This window comes from Oryza glaberrima, chromosome 5, assembly GCF_000147395.1.
Source record: "Oryza glaberrima chromosome 5, OglaRS2, whole genome shotgun sequence".
Lineage (NCBI taxonomy): Eukaryota > Viridiplantae > Streptophyta > Magnoliopsida > Poales > Poaceae > Oryza > Oryza glaberrima.
The window spans coordinates 17,074,103-17,093,409 of record NC_068330.1 but is presented as its reverse complement, the minus strand read 5'-3'; the positions used below and the strand labels follow the sequence as shown (position 1 = coordinate 17,093,409).

At 43.1% G+C, this 19,307-nt stretch overlaps 3 protein-coding genes and 2 long non-coding RNA genes across 8 annotated transcripts; 4 read left to right on the top strand and 1 right to left on the bottom strand.

Annotated features, from left to right (window-relative positions):
* Window positions 1–1,821: 1,821 nt before the first annotated feature.
* LOC127773567 (methyl-CpG-binding domain-containing protein 4-like) lies at window positions 1,822–3,971 on the top strand. The gene is made up of 2 exons (XM_052299673.1): window positions 1,822–1,922; window positions 3,182–3,971. The coding sequence occupies exons 1-2, from the start codon at window positions 1,911–1,913 to the stop codon at window positions 3,695–3,697; spliced, it is 528 nt and encodes a 175-aa protein (XP_052155633.1). The 5' UTR covers window positions 1,822–1,910; the 3' UTR covers window positions 3,698–3,971.
* A 245-nt stretch (window positions 3,972–4,216) lies between these two features.
* Window positions 4,217–6,547, top strand: LOC127773565 (methyl-CpG-binding domain-containing protein 4-like). 2 transcript variants are annotated; one of them, XM_052299670.1, is made up of 2 exons: window positions 4,217–4,600; window positions 5,776–6,547. In XM_052299670.1, the coding sequence occupies exons 1-2, from the start codon at window positions 4,232–4,234 to the stop codon at window positions 6,280–6,282; spliced, it is 876 nt and encodes a 291-aa protein (XP_052155630.1). In that variant the 5' UTR covers window positions 4,217–4,231; the 3' UTR covers window positions 6,283–6,547. The 2 variants fall into 2 exon arrangements, with proteins under 2 accessions (XP_052155630.1, XP_052155631.1); XM_052299671.1 differs by having other exon boundaries at window positions 4,399–4,539.
* LOC127773568 (uncharacterized) lies at window positions 4,874–8,791 on the bottom strand. Of its 3 annotated transcripts, none has more exons than XR_008017588.1 (5): window positions 7,584–8,791; window positions 7,390–7,486; window positions 7,113–7,282; window positions 6,915–7,015; window positions 4,874–5,009 (listed from the first exon to the last, which is right to left on the bottom strand). It is a non-coding gene; the product is annotated as an uncharacterized LOC127773568 (long non-coding RNA). The 3 variants fall into 3 exon arrangements; XR_008017589.1 differs by lacking the exon at window positions 4,874–5,009 and having other exon boundaries at window positions 6,607–7,015; window positions 7,584–8,099; window positions 8,217–8,791; XR_008017587.1 differs by lacking the exon at window positions 4,874–5,009 and having other exon boundaries at window positions 6,607–7,015; window positions 7,584–8,788.
* A 2,262-nt stretch (window positions 8,792–11,053) lies between these two features.
* Window positions 11,054–13,911, top strand: LOC127773569 (uncharacterized). Its single transcript, XR_008017590.1, has 3 exons — window positions 11,054–11,913; window positions 12,008–12,146; window positions 12,788–13,911. It is a non-coding gene; the product is annotated as an uncharacterized LOC127773569 (long non-coding RNA).
* Window positions 13,912–14,898: 987 nt separating this feature from the next.
* Window positions 14,899–17,922, top strand: LOC127773566 (protein RESISTANCE TO PHYTOPHTHORA 1, chloroplastic). Its single transcript, XM_052299672.1, has 4 exons — window positions 14,899–15,357; window positions 16,366–16,576; window positions 17,170–17,339; window positions 17,427–17,922. The coding sequence occupies exons 1-4, from the start codon at window positions 15,046–15,048 to the stop codon at window positions 17,451–17,453; spliced, it is 720 nt and encodes a 239-aa protein (XP_052155632.1). The 5' UTR covers window positions 14,899–15,045; the 3' UTR covers window positions 17,454–17,922.
* Window positions 17,923–19,307: the final 1,385 nt, after the last annotated feature.

Sequence of the window (19,307 nt, the reverse complement as noted above, 5' to 3'; positions counted from 1 at the left end):
TATGTAAATGCATTTCTTGAGATATTTTAAACTTTGTACAAACACTTTTTAGAATGATAATGTAAACTGAAGAACTAAATATAAATAACTCAAAGCACAAACATACAAGTAACGACATAAGGTTGAGTTCGCTAGTGCATTGAAGATAAAAATGATTTGTCCAAGAGATCTTGAGCTCAAGGATTTGCAATAGCAAGGGAAAAATATTTTACTCCTTTTTTACATTGGTTTCATAGGGTTGTGGTACAATTTAATAATTTAATGCCTCTACCATTTTATAGACATTTTATAAAATGTCTCTTTGCGTTTCATATGGTTGTGGTATAATTTAATAATTTAATGTCTATAGAAAATGCCCATACCATTTTATAGATATTTTATAAAATACCTCTTTGTTTGTATAGACAATTCACCGTAAGTGTCACTAGAAAATGCTTCTACCATCTTATAGACATTTTATAAAATACCTCTTTGTTTGTAGAGACAATTCACCATAAGTGTCTATAGAAAACGCATCTACCAACTTATAGACAATTTATAAAATACCTCTTGTCTGTGGTGAAAAATGCCTCTACCATCTTATATATTTTATAAAATGTCTCTTTGTTTGTAGATACAATTCACCATAAGTGTCTCTATAGAATGCCTCTACCAACTTATGGACATTTTATAAAATACCTCTTATTTGTGGTGAAAAATGCCTCTACTATCTTATAGATATTTTGTAAAATGCCTCTTTGTTTGTAAAGACAATTCACCATAAGTGCCTCTGGAAAATACCTCTACCGACTTATAGACATTTTATAAAATTCCCATTGTTTGTTGTGAAAAATGTCTCCACCATCTTATAGACATTTTATAAAATGCCTCTTTGTTTATACAGACAATTCACCATAAGTATCTCTAGTACATGCCTCTACCAACTTACAGAAAATGCCTCTACCATCTTATAGACATTTTATAAAATGTCTTGTTGCTTGTAGAGACAATTCACTATAAGTGCCTCTACCAACTTATAGACATTTTATAAAATGTCTTGTTTGTAGACACAATTCACCATAAAACACTTCTTAGGTCTTTTTTTTAAAATGCCTCTACAGTATTGTAAAAACATTTGAAAAGTGTCTCCACAAAGCATTTTTCTTGTAGTTGGCTCTTACTTTGGGGTTGGTCTTGCATTCCACATGTATCTCTCCACGTCCCACTAGGTGTACAAACCAAATAGTACTAAAGAAAACCTCAGCCCAAGCAAGGGAACTTGAGAAACGACAAAATCAGGCACGGAGTCAGACTTTGCCAGTCTATCCGGCCACATGCCGTCGGTCAGACCGGCCCCACACTGTCTGTTTGACCGGCTCTATGACGACAATCAGACTGGTCGCGCGTAGCAAGCTAGGTCCTTTTCAAATTTGGCTATATTTTCCTATTTTCGCTTTAGGTGCCAAATTTAGGGTTTTATGTCACATACTCCATCCAAGATAAAAAAAAATCTAGGACGAAGGGAGTAGGTGAATTTGTCATATTCGATGGAGAAGGAAAAAAAAAAGAAAACTTGGAAAACTGTCTAGAGCCTTCGCACATAGTTTTCGAATACGATTATGCTTTAAAAAAACAAATGAATTCACAGGTAATACCAGCTAAACCTCTCAAATGTAATACCAGCAAAACCGTTTAAGAAATACCAGCGAATCCTTAGAAGCACCTCAAATACCACCATACTTTTTATTTTTCGTGACGTGAAATGGTTACGTTGTTGCAAACGAAGCATATTATTTTGTCTATAGTATGAAAATCTTGCCCCAGCGATCTCTATAAATACAGAGAACCTCTAGAAAGTACTCCAAACTATCATCAGCCATCACTTTCCCCCACCTTATCAATCTGCCCTCCTGACCCTAGAGGTGACCATCATGGCTCTTGAGGTAATTATGTGATCTGATTTTTAATTTCTACTTTGTTTCGCTTTCGCTCTCATGGATTAGTGATGTGTGTAGTGTTATTCATACATCCACGCCTTTTTCCTTTCTTGAATCAGGCACCCTAAGTCCGATTTGGATTCCGACCCTCTTTCAAACTCTAAGTAGTATTTCCCCTTATAAAATTTCTTTTATGGGATAGGACATGAGAAATTTGAGTCCAATTCTTAACATGTGTCCATGTCCTTAGACGGATTTGGATTCTCACTCCCTTTCGAATTCCAAGTAGTATTTCCATGTATAATTTCTTCTATGTGATAGGGGGTATGACATTACAAATCCGACTCGAATTCAGAACAAGTTTCCATGTCCAGGTGACACAGATCAAGAGTGTTGATGCCGTCTGTTCTGATCATTCATGTCAACTAATAATCATCACTTCCTTAACATGTAACTTTTCCAAATCATAGGAGGCAGAGTGGCCATGATAGGGATTTTTTATGAGGTCCCTCTTGGCATTAGTCCTATGATATGCACGTTCTTCATTGGTAGCACAACTTACTTGTGTCAGTGAGACATTAGCGAGCGGCAAATCGTGTCGTACAATGTTTTGAGTGTCATATCCTAGAACCCTACCATGGTTACATGGGCGAAATACCTTATATTATAAGACCGATATACACACACACAAACACACACGCACGCGCGTGCGTACATATATTAGCTATGATGTATTAGCTACATAAGAGGGGGGGGGGGGGGGGGGGAGGGGGTTCTCTAGGAGCCGTGATATACTGTATAACAACAATATAGAATTGAACACCCTATTTATACTTATATCTTTGATTGAGAGTTATTGCAAGGAAGAAAATGCACTATTTCAACAAATTATTCTCTACTAGGTTTCCCTGGATAGCTTCCATATACATCATAAACTTTATGTTCTACTTCAATTTTCTTTTCTGAAATATAACTAATATTTTTCTTCTAAGTTCTCCTTCCAGTCAAACTTAATAGTTTAGTTTTCCCAATGTCAAATATTTTTTCCTGGAGTAGTTTTGAACAAAATGTTGGATTTTTATATTTGCTTGTAGAATTGCGAAGATATTTGGTTACTTTATTTCATAGAAGCACACATATTTGTAACTAGCATCCCTTTGTTTATTTAAAGTACTTAAATATCATGTTTTCAATGTTTACTGAAGATGTTCCAATTATGTCTTGCATGATATTATTGACAACAACAATAAATTTATATTTGACAGGGGAAACCAGGTTTCATTACCATGTACGCCATCACATGCTGCAAATGCGAGAAATGGCGTACGATTCCAACAAAAGAAGAGTTCGAGGTAATCCGTGAGAACTACCCCGCGAAGCCATGGTTCTGCAGCAAAAAGCGCGACTGCTCATGTGAGCACCCTGAAGATATCCAGTATGACACCAGCCGTATTTGGGCCATTGATAGGCCCAACATCCCTAAGCCTCCGCCGAAGACAGAGAGGCTACTGATCATGAGGAATGATCTATCTAAAATGGATGCCTATTATGTCTTGCCAAATGGGAAGCGTGCAAAGGGCAAACCTGATATAGATAGGTTTCTGAAGGAAAACCCAGAGTATGCTGCTACTTTACCACTTTCGAGCTTCAACTTCTCAACACCTAAGATTGTTAAGGAGACTGTTTCCGATAGTGCAAAGTGGGTGATGGCGAAGTCTGAGAGGGAAGAGCGGTGTATGCAACTAGACGCAAAAGAAGTTCCAAGTTCCAGCAGCAAGTAGTTACCATTGTGACCTCTGAATCTACATACGCGTTACTTTAGGTGATGCTAAAAACTTAAGACAATATGGAGCAGCCACCTTAAAAACCTATACTTCCCCTTCCTTGTTTACCTCCAGAAGTTATGTTATGTTTTGCACTACATGTGCTTTTGTGTGTTGAACCTTTTCATTCTACCTCATGTCGAATCCTGCAAAGTTCTGGAGCTATTTTCATGTGGTGATTTTGGATATTTTCTACATATGCTTTGTTTCGCATGTATCCGGAACTTCTCGTTGTAGGTCCCTATTTTAATAACTATACATATTAATGATAATTAATTAAATATTAGCTTAAAAAAATTTAAAAGTGAATTAATATAACTTTTAAAGTAACTTTTGTATATTTTTTTTTGAAAAAACATATTTTTCATAGTTTAGGAAGCGTGTGTGTAAAATGAGAGTAAAGTTGGGAAAGTGTCCCGAACACAACCTACTGCCAAGGTAGGTGCACACTGCACATCACCGTATGTGTGCCGGTGATATGATTGCCGTGTGATGCCGTTTGGATGGCTGGGCAAGGCCCGTATCCCGCAAGGGTCAAAACCCTGTCGGTCTATCCCCGTGAAAAGGCCCGCTTTGCCGTGCCGTCCCTCTACTCTCGGGATTCACTCCCGCTGTCCGTCCTCGTTTCCGCCCCCCACACACCGGCCCAGCAACGCGGCCCGAGGCTTCCTCTCCTCGCCTCGCGACCGCTCCGCCCAACCTCCGCCGCCGCCGACGACGACGGGCGGCCAACCGCCCCACCGTCCAGTATGGCCTCATCCCCGTCACCGGTCTCGCCCCCCTCGGCGCCCTCCACACAGGTCCGCCTCTCGCCCTTTCGCCTCCTCGATCGTACGTCGCCATCTACGTTTCCTCGTACTGGTATTTCCCCCCGCAGCTTCTTTGGTCTGTTCCCCCGAATCCCCGATCCGGTTTGGTGTATCTGGTGGTGGCCATAGCATGCTCGGTTGTTGGTTTCATCTGGTTGTTTGGCTTGAGAAATTGTGCCAAATGGTGGCGCCTGCATGTTGCGACTATATGCGTGGATGCGGTTTCAGAGTTCAGAATAGGGGTTTGGTTATTCCACTAGGTTATTCCGTAGGATGAAATCTTTAATCAAATAGTATCGTCAATGCCAAGAACAGGTGAGGGAAGGATCGATTTAGAGCCTTAATTTAATCTGATGAGCTGAAATTGTGCCATTTTGGATAGAAATTGTAGGCGTGTTGCTTTGTACTGCTGTGAATACATGAAGCCTGAAGTTTGTTTGTCAGCAACGGGAGTTTATGGGCTGTAAAGAAATAAAAAAGATCAGCTTGCATTGGTTTCTCAAAATTTTGTTTGAGATCCAAGAGGAATTTAGAAGCATGAAGGATAATGGAATCCGTCCAATAACAAAAATGCATATACTTTAGATTGAGAACATAAGAGTTAATGTATTACACTATTTAATACTTTTGCAGTTCTTAAGTTCTGATGACATTTTATACATTAGCGAAGGGGGCCTGCAGGGAATGGAGACTGTAGAGGGTTATAAGAGAAAGAGGAAAATGAGGACTTTTCTACTTAGAGCTGTCTGAACCATTTCTTCACATCACTGGGTCTATGAATCAATTTTAGATTTCTTCACAAAATGCTGCGCAATTTTTTTAGATTTCTGCCCCTTCTAAAAACTGAATGCAGAATCTTTTTCTATGGTTGCTTTTGTGCAGCCAAACATAAGTGTGCCTTATACTACATGGCATCTGCATTATACCAAAAGTGGCCTTACCATATGGACTCTATGCAAAATATAACTTCCAACTTCTAAGAAGCAGCTTTTATGGACTGTAAAGAAAAAAACAATGTAGCGGTCTTTATTATTTCTATTTGCGCGTTGGGAAGTTGTTCTGTTATCCTATCCACTAGAAGTATACATCATGTCATTAACATCCATTTTCCATTTGTTTGTGCCTGATAGAATTAAAATTTACATTCCAAATGCATATTTTAGGATCAGAAAAATTATTTTGCTTGATATACAATAGTAATGAATGGTAACGTTCTTATTTCAATAGAGAAAACGAGGCTCCTCCACAGACTCCATTGGCATGTATGCAGTTCAATGTTGTGAGTGTCACAAATGGCGCAAGGTTCCGACGAAGGATGAATTTGAGACAATTCGTGAGAATTTCACTGAGGAGCCATGGCACTGCAGTAGAAGACCTGACTGCTCGTGTGAAGACCCTGCTGACATCGAATATGATAGCAGCCGTATATGGGTCCTTGACAAGCCTAACATACCAAAGCCTCCAGCAGGAACTGAGAGACTAGTGATCATGAGAGGTGATTTGTCTAAAATGGATACCTACTATGTCATGCCAAATGGGAAGCGTGTAAGGTGCACTGCAGAGGTGGATAAGTTCCTTGAGGCCAACCCGCAGTACAAAGATCGCTTTTCAGTTGAAAGCTTCAGCTTTACAACACCAAAGATTGTCGAGGAAACTGTTTCTCACAACTCCGTGTGGAAGTCTGGAAAGGCTAAGAAGCAGGACAAGATAAATGCTTTGAGCAATAACAATTAATTTCTTTCAAAAGACTTTATATTATGCTTAGGTGATGCTCATCTCAGGTTGTGGTGCTACCCTCATCTACTTTGTGGGCTGGTCAAATCTGTTTATATTTGCACTTAGTCTGTTCGGTCTCTGTGATCTGTGTGTTATGATGCGCTGAACCTTTTCTTTCTTCTTCATTATGTATTAACTCTTGGCAAACTTTGAGATGGTTGAGAAGGGTTGTGGGTATGTTGGCCATAACTAACCTTAGTTATAGGCATGCTCTTTTGTTACATCTCACATGTTTACTTTTCATACTTCTACGTTGTGAAATTTGATCATATAACCTCCCTTTAGATTGAAACTAGGATTTGCCCACCTGACCCACACATGTCAGTGGCACAAAATGGTAATTCCTTGATCCTCATTTTCCAGATAGGAAAATTCAACAACAAAGTACTAATACAAGTTGGGTCAGCTGCTATCATGTGAGAGCTGTTTCTATACATGGGTATTGCTACCAGAATAATCATTTGAGATTTGATTTGATGTAATATGTTAGGTTTCCATTGAAGATTAGAAACCAAGCATTAGCATAAACTAATTCCAGATCAGGAATGTTCAGTAACAACATATAAAGGATAGCAGGTGTGCTGACATACCTGTGACCAAAATCGCCTTCTTCCATGTTGTGAAATGGCTCTTCGTTTTTAGTGTGATTGTGCAGCTTGTGGGAAGCCCGTGGAAGCGCATGCATCAAGTCCTGGTTTGCATTGTGAGATGGTATTGCATGAGGCTTTAGCAGCAAATCAAAAAATACAATGTGTAAGAAGCAGTGGAATCAGAGAGTGCTGTCGTACATGAAACGGAGTGCTCAAATCTGTGGCTAAGCCCATAAGCACTTCACTCATCGTGATCAGACTTTGAATGTGGCTTTTTTTGGATTCTTGTCTCCTGCATGACTTGCAGTTCCGTTCTCGCAATTCCCATTTTGACTGATCCACAAAACTTCAAAGCCGCTTCTTCGTCTCTGCACAATCAAACATAATCATATGCACGGTTCCAAAAGTTAGCAGAAATCATTCCAGGTCAATCGATTCAAAACCATCAGGTATTCAGGTCAGATGAACATCATACTTTTCAGTGGCCTGTCACTTGGGTCATTCTCATCTCAAAGACTTGCAGTGCAATCTGCACTGTTCCTCCGACTTATCCTACTTCCCAACTTTTTTCTCTGCACAGTCAGATCATAAAACGCACAATCCTGTCAATGATCAAGACCAATTTTCACGGACAATGACTCAAATACCAGGTCTCTGAAAACTGCTTACCTTCCATAGCTTGTCATTCAGGCCCTTTCCATCCTTTTTCTCGCCGGGCTAGAGAAGGAAGGCGGCCAAATTTTATTCAGAGTTGAGGTAGTTCGTCATCTGAATTATCTTCTGTTTTTGCTCGAGCATTTGACGATATCTTCGTATCTGAACAGCAGCAGAAATTTGCCCTCAGAAAAATCACGAGCCCTCACAAACCCTGTTCTGCCACTCCCTAAAGTAGATCTCAATAGCTCTTAAAAAGAAGAGTAGATCTCAAATCCTCAATACAGCTTAACGTGCCAAAAATTGCCAACGAGGCTGAAAACCATGGCCAATTTGACCGGCACTGTCCTTGCAAACTTGTTAAGAATTCGCTACGAAATTCAGGACGGCAGAACATGTAGTAGTATACAAGCATCTGTGGACCATCTTTGCGAAGGATCCAGGGAGCAGAACTCTGATGAACCGTGGCCTTCTAACAGCTGCATTTGTCTTGTTATTAATCAAATCTGCCGAAGTGTCAACTTCACAAAACTTCAAAAAGCAAAAGTTATCAGTGAGTCGTAGTCGTAGAAACATCGACAATGCAAATCTAAGTAGTAGACAGGTTGGTCTCCAGAAGAATTTATGCGATCTTCTGTAAAAAAATACCAGTTGTTTGTTGCGACAGTTGAATTGATAAGTTGCCAGAGTAGCCACCTTCGCCCTGAGAGGGGCATCTGATCGAACACCTTCACGGCGAGTTACGCGGCGCCACCTTCGTGCCTGAACCTGAACACGAGAAAACCACCCCCATGACAACGCCATGAGCGCGCGCGAGCTCCGACAAACACGGCCGCGTGTGCCAGGAACGCCCGGTCTCCCGCTGAACCTCCATGCGCCACACCGCCACACCTTCGCCGAGCGCGCCCAACACCAGGAGCACCCCGCGCTGCCGTCGCCGGCGAGCGTGCGCGCGCCGCGCGCGAGTGGTGGTTACCTTGGCGTAGGAGTGGGTTTCGTGGCGTATACCTGAGCTAGCAGTGCCGGATTAGTAATGGGCAATGGGCGTGGAGAATCTAGGGCACCGACGATGAAGAGGCACGGCGGTCGGAGTCCTCCAGAAGTTGAAATGTTGAATTCTTTCCTGGGAAAATAAACCGGCGGATAAAATCGTGCCACACGCGTCAGGAAGGAAAGCTTTCAATCGTTTCATTTCCTTTTGAGAAAAATTGCTTCGCACCAACCATCGGGGAAAAAAATCACTGCACAGTATAAAACAGAGATGTTCTCAAATTAGTATCATGTAAATGTTCATGTTTGTTTCATATCGTGTCCAAATATTTGGATGAATATATATGTTTCTGTCTTTTGTGTTCGGTTTATTTTAAGAACTGCTAATGTAAGGCATATCAATTTTGGGATGGTATAAATTATAGGAGATCGATCCGTATTCGCGGCTTCCTTGAGACACCTTTACTTTGCCTCATCTGCCACGAGCATGCATACCAGATCCTCGTGTCTCGTCCCAATCAAGTATCCATGGTTCAAGTATGTGATACCTTGTCGACGTTGTTGCCCTCTCAATTCATCCTTGGTATCTTGTTGGCATAGCCTCATCCACGATGTTACCTCGATACTTTATCAGCTCAGGCCTTGTTCCACTCCAAAAATTTTCACCATATCACATCGAACGTTTGAACACCTGCATAAAATATTAAATATAGGCTAAAAAATAACTAATTACACATATTACGATTAATTTGCGAGACGAATCTTTTAAGCCTAATTGCTCCATGATTTGATAATGTGGTGCTATAGTAAATATTTACTAATGACGGATTAATTAGACTTAATAAATTCGTCTCATAGTTTACAGACGGATTCTGTAATTTGTTTTATTATTATACTATGTTTAATACTTCAAATGTGTGTCCGTATATCCGATGTGACATGACAAAAACTTTTACCCCTAGATCTTAACACAGCCTCAGTCGTTTTGGGAGTTTGGGTAGGTGGTACCTTGTCGGCGCCATCATTTCCAAAATTCCACCTTTGTACCTTATTGGAGTCTTCACCACGGTTCATCAATCCCTAGTACTCACGTATTATTGCTAGCCTCTTTAGGCCCTTCCCAGTGCGTGTACATGGCATGTTACCTTCACCTGCCATATTGGACTCGCTTACGTGTCGACGAGGCTCGCGCCTTTGCTTAGCCGCTCGCCCCTTATCTAGGAGACGAGTTTCTTCGTTGCAACGAGGGCGCGCGGCGCAAGAAACCCCCTCTGCCCCTGCAACGTGGAGGTCGTCGCTCCGATTCGCCGCTTCCTCGCGCCGCCCCGAAAAGTGAATCCCCAAAATCACCCTCCCACCCCACCGATTCTTGCCTCCCGCGCTTGGTTTTGGGGGAGAAGCGGTGCAGTGGATGGGTGAGGAGAAGTGGCGCAGATTGGGAGAAGCGGTGCGGTGGATTTGGGAGGAGAAGTGTCAGATTTGGGGAAAGAAGCGGCAGATCTGGGAGAGAAATGCGTGGTGTGGTGAATGAGGAGGAGAAGCTGTGGATTTTTTTTAGTGGAGGGGGGGGGGGGGGGGGGGTGGGGCGGGGGAGCGGCGCGGAGATGGCGAGAAGTGACGGGATTTTTTTCTGCGTAGAGGATAAGCATGAAGGGGCAGGTGGGGAAAATTAACTCTGTTTTCGTTCGACTGGGAGTTCCGACTTGATAGCGTATTGTGGGTCACGAGCACTGTGGGGTGTGTGGCCTTCGGGCCAATTTTATCGCACAAATGGGCTAGAAACGCGCTATGCGTGCCTTGCACTGTTACTGCCCTTACAAGTATAATGTGTGGTACTATTAGAGTATTGTTCCATAAGTATCGGAGTTGATACCCACATATATCATTGCTGGTTCATATATGGTTAGTTTCGTTGATCTAATCACCACCATACAACATATCATGGAAGAACGTAGGGAGAGAGAGAGAAAGAGAAAAGGGAATTGGGTCGTTGCGCTATCAACATGGAGAACAACGGATGGGTTATTAAGGAAGGGATGAAGGGAATGTGTAACGCCCCGATTTTCGTCCGAGATTAAAAATCATTAAATAATGCATTTTCTAGAAATTAAATAAAAGTTAAGTCAATTCAATAAAGTGAAATAATGGGAGAATTTGAAATTTTCCTTTAAAAATCATTGGCCGAGAATATTTTGTAGTATTCTTTGTGCCCTAAAATACTCTCCTGTTTTTTCCGCGAATTTTCGGAGCTCAAGAAATAATTATAATAATACAAAGTTCATTTAATAAATTTAAATAAAAAGAAAAGAAAATAATCTTCCCCTTCCTCCCTTTCGGGCTCGGCCCAAATTCCATCCCCCTTCCCCTCCGGCCCGCCTCCCTCCCCTCTTCTCTTTGGGCCGCTCGGCCCAGCTCAGCTCCTCTCTCCCCCCTCCCCAAAGTCCAGAAAACCCCCACCCGGCTTCCCCTTTCTCTTCCATTAGCTGACAGGTGGGACCCGCGACCCCACCTGTCATCCCCTTCCCCTACCTCCTGCCACCCCATCGCCATGGACCGGCAACTGCCGCCATTGCCACCCCACCCCGCTGCTAAAACCGCCGCCTCCCGCCTCCAGCGCGCACGTCCGACCGTGCGGACGTGGTCGCCACCCACTCCTCCTCATTTTCCCCCACTTTTCCCCAAAAATCATGCAAGTTTGACCTCCCTCGAGCTCCACGTCGCCACCCCACATCGCTGGCCGGTTGCCGCCCGATTCCGCCCCTCTCGGCCACGATTTCCCTCTCCTAAGCCTATATAAACACTCCCCATGCGACCCTCGTCCATTTCCCCAATTTTTCCGTACTCCCCGCACTCTCCCCACGCAAAACCGAGCCGTCGCCACTCTCCGGCGAGCTCCGGCCTCCTCTAGCCGCCGTTCTCGCCATCGCCGCACTGCGCCGTCGCCACCATCGGCATCGCCGCCCCACGCTTCACCCCGGCATCCATTTCCCTTCCCTCTTCCACCCCCGAAACGCCGTCCCACCGCGAGGCCGAGCCACCGCCGCCTGTACCGCCTCCAGTCGCCGCCTCTCGCCGCTCTAGCCGTCGCCGCGCCACGTCGCCGCCACCGCTAGCTTCGCTGTCGCGCGGGCAAGCCCGGCCACCACACCGCTCCTTCGATCCACCGCCGAATCACCACCTCCACCGCAAGCCCGAGGCTGGCGCCGCTTTTGCTGCCTCCGGCCGCGTCGCGCCGCCTCTCCGGTCCACCCCGTGCTGCGCTGTTGTCCTCCCCGGCACCGCGGCCGTCGCCCGCAGCCTGGCCACCCCTCGGCCTCCGTCAATCGTTGCTCGAACCCCATCTTCCCCGCGCAAGGTGAGCTCCTCTACTCACGGTCGGCCTTCGGCCACTGTTGCCCTTCGCCAAGCCCGTCCTCTCCCTCTTCTAATCTCCCCTTCGTCCTCCTCAGGCTCTTCCGGTCGTCATCCGCCACTCCTCGCTCGCGGACTGCCATTGAACCGCCGTAGCCGTGCCTCCCCGAGGAAGCGTCGTCGCCTCTCCTCGTCGTCGGCCGCTCTCCCACGCCGTCTCCGTGCCTTGTGCGCTCGGTGAGCTCCCCATCTCCCTCCTCTGCCTCCCTCCGCTGCCTCCTGCGCGTGCCGTTGCGCCGGTGGTCGTCGCCGGCGACCTCTGGGCTGCTCGCCGTCGCTCCCCGGCCGGTCGGCTGGCGAGTTTTGCCGCTCCCGCTAGCTGTGGCCGCCCGATCCCCTTTGGGGCGATTCGGGCCGTCCACGTGGCTCTGGCGCCGCCCCGCGCTGGTGTCCCACGTGGCGCCACCTCGGCGCCATGCCTTTGCCACCTCGTCCCGCCGTGCCGTCGTGGCCGCCAAGTGGTCTTCCACGTGGTGTGCCCGCGTGCCTGTGCTGCGGTGGACCGAGTACACCATGAGCCACCCCCTTTGACCCGCTGACGTATGGGGCCACCTGTCGGCGCCCTTCCCCTTGCTGACGTCAGCGCTTATCATTTCCTTTGGAAAAATATTTAATAATTGCGCAATAAATTGGTATTAATTATAGAAATTCATTTAAATGGCTCAAAACTTCTAAAATTCATATCTAATTCATTGGAACTCCAAATTGGGCCATTCAACTTACAAAATTCATCTAAAATTGAGATCTACATGTTTGTTTACTTTTTATGTATTGTTTCCTTGGTTTTTATTAGAGTTTTTCCTCGTTTTGCGTGCCAGCGTGTAGAATCCGTCATTTCGGAAGATCGCGGTCGCGAGGAAAAGAGTTCAGAAGATCCAAGTGAAGAAGCAAGGCAAGTCACACATTCCCCTTGAGCATTTTGATCCTAATTTACAAATGTTTTATTGTTTGCAAATAAAATTGCATGTCTTGCTAATTACATGGGATCCGGGTATTACCTATCTGTTTGCTTGTGCCATATTTACTTGATATCTGTCCTTTGTCAACCTTAGGTAATAAATAGACTAGCTCACGTTACTTATGTGACCTAGCTAGAACTATATGCGTAGCCATGCTTAATTACCACTAGCTCAGTTGATGGGATAATTGCAGTATTAGACCTTTTTAGTATCAGAATGAGCTGCGCGCTCAAGACATCTGGCCATACTTCATGGTCATAATTATCCAATTAAAATGCGACTACATGGTGGGCTGTGGGTGCATGGTTTTGCTAGTCGTGCCCATGGCGATTAAGGACCGGTTCGCGGGAAACCCTGGAAGAATTTATCGTGCTTACCACAAGCCAGCGTGGGCAACAGCTGGGCTTGTAGCGTAGCTTTCCTCTAGCTGACGCATCCAGGCAAGGGTGGGCGTGATGGAGTTTGGATGGGTCCTGCGACGGCCTATGCGGCTTCCGGATTCACCTAGGCACGAGAGGGGACTGCCCGCTGCCTTGCGAGGAGTGGGGGTGAAACCTGAGGTGTGGTGTGCTTGGTTAGAGGGGGTTATGCGAAGGGTCCTGTCACGGCCTCTTTCCGGTATGTCATATGGTGGCATGTCGGCGCACGGAAACGTGTCGTGGGGCTGTATCTTGTGGGTACAGTTGTACGCCTTTGATCAGAGTAAAACTATTCGAATAGCCGTGCCCGCGGTTATGGGTGGTCGACCAGATTCACCGGGATTAGTCCCACCTTAATAAATCGACTCAATGCACTGTAGTTCAGGTGGGTTGGTTGGGCCTGTTCAACGTGGTGTAGCGTTGATCAGTAAAGATTTAATGTTACTTTAATTACTCAATAGTTTTACGGTTTTGCTCAATAAAATGTTTTACAACCGCCTTTATGCAAATAGCCACAAACCGTCCTTGTGTTCCCCTTGCACGTCTGCATCATTGGTGTGGCTTGCTGAGTACGGTGGTTGTACTCAGCCTTGCTATTATTCCCCCTTTTCAGAAGTGTGCTTCTGAGCTGAAGACGAAGTTAGAGGACCAAGGCTCAGACCCCAGTTGAGTTTTGCCTGTGGAGTGGAGCTGAAACCCCGCTAGGATCGTCTTTTCCGCTGCCGCTGCTTTTGTTTCGGTGTGAGGACTAAGTGCCTCTCCTGTAAGTATTTTACGCTTTATTTACGTTTGGAACTGTTTATTACTTGTCGTTTTATGTACCCTGGCTAGTCCTTAATAGGGATTTAATACACAAAATAGTCTGGAAATTTGGGCTAAATTTCTGGGCGTGATAGAATGGGATTAATCCGAAGCACCGCCAATGTAGAGGCGGTCGATAGGGACAATATATATAGATGGAGCGTTGCCTTGTCCAGAATAGGGAAGGAGAGGCGCGGGGGAAGAGTGAATAAGAGGAAATTGAACCAGAGTGTGGTCCTTGTGGAACAAGCTTACAAGGGTGACAACTTGAATGAGAGTGTTCTCATGTATGACAATATGAGAGAGGCGGACATAAGAGAGGATATATTTTCACATGTTATTTTCTCATTAAGATTCATATTTTATCTCGATTTCGATAGCATGTTTTTTAAACTACTAGACGGTACGTTTCATATGAAAACTTTCTATGTAAGTTGATTTAAACTATCAAATGTATCCATTTGTTAATGTTGTAATAATTAAAACTTAAATAATCATGTGCTAATAGCTAAATTAATTTGTGCAAAAACTTTCTCATTACATGCACATGATTAATTAAGTTTTAATTATTATAAACTTAACAAATGTATATATTTGATATTTTAAAGTAACTTTTATATAGAATTTTTTCACACAAAACATATCGCTTAATAGTTCGTAAAATGTGCTAATGGTAATGAGACAAGAAGGGAGCCGCTAAATAAATTGGACGGCTGAGATACTATCTGCTATAGGAAGCGACCAACCAACGTCCACGCTTCTCTGCGAAACACGGAAGCTGCAGCCGCGGCCACGTCGGCACAAACCGAAGGCGGGAGGACGGACGACGACCCTCCATTCCCCATCTCTTCCACCATCTCTCCTCTCCCTCCCCACAAGAAAAACCTCGCGCGAACAATGTACAGCCCTCTCGGCAGCGGCTGCGCGTTCGCGGCCGCGGCCAGCTCCGCGTTCCCGCCGGCCACCGTCCCCGGCGGGATATTCGCGGGGAGGAGGAGGAGGAGGCCGGCGAGGCTGGTTCTTGCGTGGGCGAGCTCGGATGGCTCGGACGGTGGTGGTGCCGCCGCTGGTGCAGTGGCGGCCGAGGCTTCCGCTGTGGGAGAGAGCAAAGAAGGGGAGGTGGCCAGTGGCGGAGGTTCTTCCGCTGAGTCGTCGGCGGAGAAGAAGCCGGCTCCTGTTGATCCCAAGATTGAGAAGGAGCTCAAGAAGGTCGGCTCTTTTCTTTGTCCCTTGGTCTAAGAACTAAGCATTCAGCTCAGGAGATGGACTCTAATCTCTCGGGTAGACGTCCACCCGTTTCTTGCATGCCACCTAAATGATTATGAAAAAATTCTAAAAAAAATTATAAGATAGGTTAATATGTAATATATCATCTCACAAACATGCAAGTTCAAATTCGACTTCTACAAGTTGTAACAAAAACAACAAATTAAACTTTAACTAGTATACATATATTCACAGTCAAATTTGTTATTTTTATTACAACTTATAGAAGTTGAACTTGAACTTGCATGTTTGTGAGATGATATATTACATATTAACCTATCATGTCAATTTTTTTTGAAATTTTTTTATAACCATTTAGATGACATGCAAGAAACGGGTGGACGTCCACCCGAGTGTTTAAAACAGTTTCCCATTCAGCTTGTTCGATATAATTCATAAGTTGTTGCAAATAATACTAGGCAACTGTAAGAATTCGAAACACTTGAAAACTTCACAATTCGATAGAAACCTAATACAATGAATTGCAGGAAGAAACTAATTTGCCATCAGAAATGTTGTAATCTTCTAATAGGTGATTTAACTTTAGAGCAAGTTTAATAGTATAGCCAACTATCGGCTCCAAATTATATATAGTCAATTTAATAGCCAATTCATACAATAGTTACCTATATATACTACATCATTAATGTTTAGTCCCACCTATCATATACATATGTATCTTGGAGTCCGTATTGTAACTGGCTACAAATCTGTAGCCTGCTACTCTTATCTCTCCTCTTTTATCTCTTTAAAATATGTGTATAGCTAGCTTATAGCTTGGTATTGTACCTGCTCTTAGCATACATCTAGTTTTTGGTCGTAGGCCCATATGCACAAAGGAACTCAAAATGTTATTTTAAAGGGTAGAAATGCTAAAGATTTTTGCTGATACAGCAAACAACATGACTTCATGAGGTCACCACCAAATAACTATGCTGTGTTCTTGAGCAGGCAGTTCAGAAGACCGCAGCAACGTTTGCACCAAGGGCGTCCACTGCCACAAAGAACCCTGCAGTGCCTGGAACAGCTCTGTACACTATCTTTGAGGTCCAGGGATATGCCTCCATGCTGTTGGGTGGAGCCCTTTCCTTCAATCTCGTGTTCCCGTCGAATGAGCCGGACATTTGGAGGCTGATGGGAATGTGGTCCATCTGGATGTTCAGTAAGTAAGAATTTGATTTGTGGTACTTGTCGTTGTGCAGTAAGTTTATACGTTTGTAAATTGTTCCCATCAGCAGCAAGGATTATGATCTATCCATGCATCAACCAAGCCCTTGCTCTTTTTTCATAAGCAGCAATGGCTAAAAATGTATTGAAAGTGCTCTTGTGCTACAACATTTTGAATCAACTGGCACAAGGGGTTAATTCGTGCTTCACTAGCCATAAACTTTATAGTGCAGTTCATCCAGTTCTAGATAAAGAATAGTTCTAAGAGCAACTGAGAATTTATTTTCTTTCTAGCACGGTGTCTGTTTAGCTGTTCTATATATGCATATATGCTGACTGGAAAAACATAATGAAATATCCTTCTCTTTGCCAACCTTTAACAAAAATCCTTGAGGTTGTCATATCAAGTAGTAATTAACAGTGAATCTGTCTCTCAATATTAATTATTAATCTGAGGCTGTCGATAAAATGAACATAATTTGATCTCTAGATGCTGTGTCGCTGTTGAGGTTAATAAGATTCAATGGATGCAATGAATTAGAAACATTTTCTGTGATGCTGTAACTGATCAACTACCTACTTCTGCAGCTATACCTTCTCTTCGGGCCCGTGACTGCTCAAGTAAGGAGAAAGAGGCTCTCAACTACTTGTTTCTACTGGTCCCTCTAATCAACGTCATTATCCCATTCTTCGTGAAATCCTTCGCTGTTGTCTGGTCAGCAGATACGGTTGCATTCTTTGTGATGTATGCTTGGAAGGTATTTCCTCATGTCAAATGTTGTCTGCTCCTTCAATATTCAGCCAGTTTTGTTGTCAAATGTTTAACAAGATTCATTTCTACACAGCTTGGATGGCTGCAACGGTCAGAGTGAACAATTTCCTGAACGAAGGAGCATTTGAACTGCAAATTTTGCCTAAGTGAATTTTGGAGGGCACGCTACATGCGATGAATTTTTCCTAGATTTAGTTTCGTGTACATCCATGGAGTGTAAAGTAGCTTGCTATGTAGATGTACCTTAAATTGTCAACATTAGTGTTGACTAGGAACTGGGCATCTCTCAACCTGTTATGGTTTCCCAGTAGATCATATATGCCTGCGCGCTGGCATGAAACGGTTGCCAATTGCATCTGCTTCGTTCTTGGGGCTACAATTCGCAACTGAATTTGCTATATATTTGTCGACAAATTTTCCACCAAAAATTTGACAGATGTAATTATAGTACAATCGTAGTGTAATTACACTATAACTTGCATGTAATTACACTGTAACTATAATGTAACATGTATGTAACTTTCAAAAATCTCTCCATAACATTTATTTCGGTAAAATAGAGGTTGTGAGAACAAATTCTTTCACATATGTGTATGATGTGATTTTTTTTCTTCTTCACCAGAACAAATCTTGTAATAGATCTAACGATTCAAAATTACGTGAAACTTACATATAAGTTACACTGTAGTTACATGCAAGTTACAGTGTAATTACATATGAGTTACAGTGTAACTACACTATAATTGTACTATAATTATATCTGTCAAATTTTTAAGAGAAAATTTATCGACAAATGTATAGGAAGTATTCCTTTCTTAAACTATGAATTTACTCTTTTGGAAAAAATAAGTCTCTTTGTTTGAATTTTAGAACTTTGAATTTTTTACCCTAGAAAAAAAAAAGAAAAACCTAACCCTTTGAATCTTTGGTATCCTTCAAATCTTCGGTATCCTTCGAGTCTTCGGTACGCTTCGAATCCTTATGGGGAAGTCTATAAATTATACGCCCCTTGCTTGAATCATAACGACTTACTTCAATTTTGACCCTATCCCCCATCAGTATTCGTATAGAACTAGACCGGATCTTTCCTGAAATATAGCCCAGGATGATGGTGTCATTCTCTAGACAAACGCGGAACATTCTGTTGGGTAGGGCTTCCATAACTAAACCCCCGAAAGTAATTTTTGCTTCTCTCGGACTTTTTTTTCTCTCTCCTATTTTTCTTTTCTGTCATATTTTTTTCTCCTATTTTTCTTTTTTTATTTTCAAATAAAAAAATGTTGTATTTTTGTTTGAAAAATAGGAAGTTCAAGATAGAATTTGGGTACTATAACTATTGGTGGGGCGATTACCATATATAACATAAGACTTCTCCCCCAATTCTGTTTAGTCGAGCTTCTCGATCTGTCATTATACCTCGAGAAGTAGAAAGAATAGCAATTCCCATTCCGCCCAAAACCTTAGGAATTCCTTGAAAGTTGGCATAAATTCGTAAGCCAGGTCGGCTGATACGCTTTAAAAAGGTTCTAGTTCTATATATTCCCTTTCTAGTCTTTCTCTTTTGATGTCGCAAAGTTGAAACCAAGAAATATCTATTACTTTCCTGATGTTTCCGAACACTTTCAATAAAACCCTCTCGTAGAAGTATTTTAACAATGTTTTCGGTAATATTTGTATATACTACCCGAACAGTTCCTTTTTTATTCATGTCCGCGTTTCTTATAGAGGTTAGTAAATCAGCAATAGTGTCCTTGCCCATAAGACTCTAATTCTAGGTTCCTCCTAATTTTTCTATAATCAACATATTCTCTTTTTTCTTTTCGTTTTGGATTCTAAAGCATATACGTGAAACACAATCTACTAATTTTTTATTTGATCTATATCTTGTCTACTAGTATTTATAATACTTCAGGAGCTAATGAAACTATTTTAGTAAAATTCAATTTTCTCAATT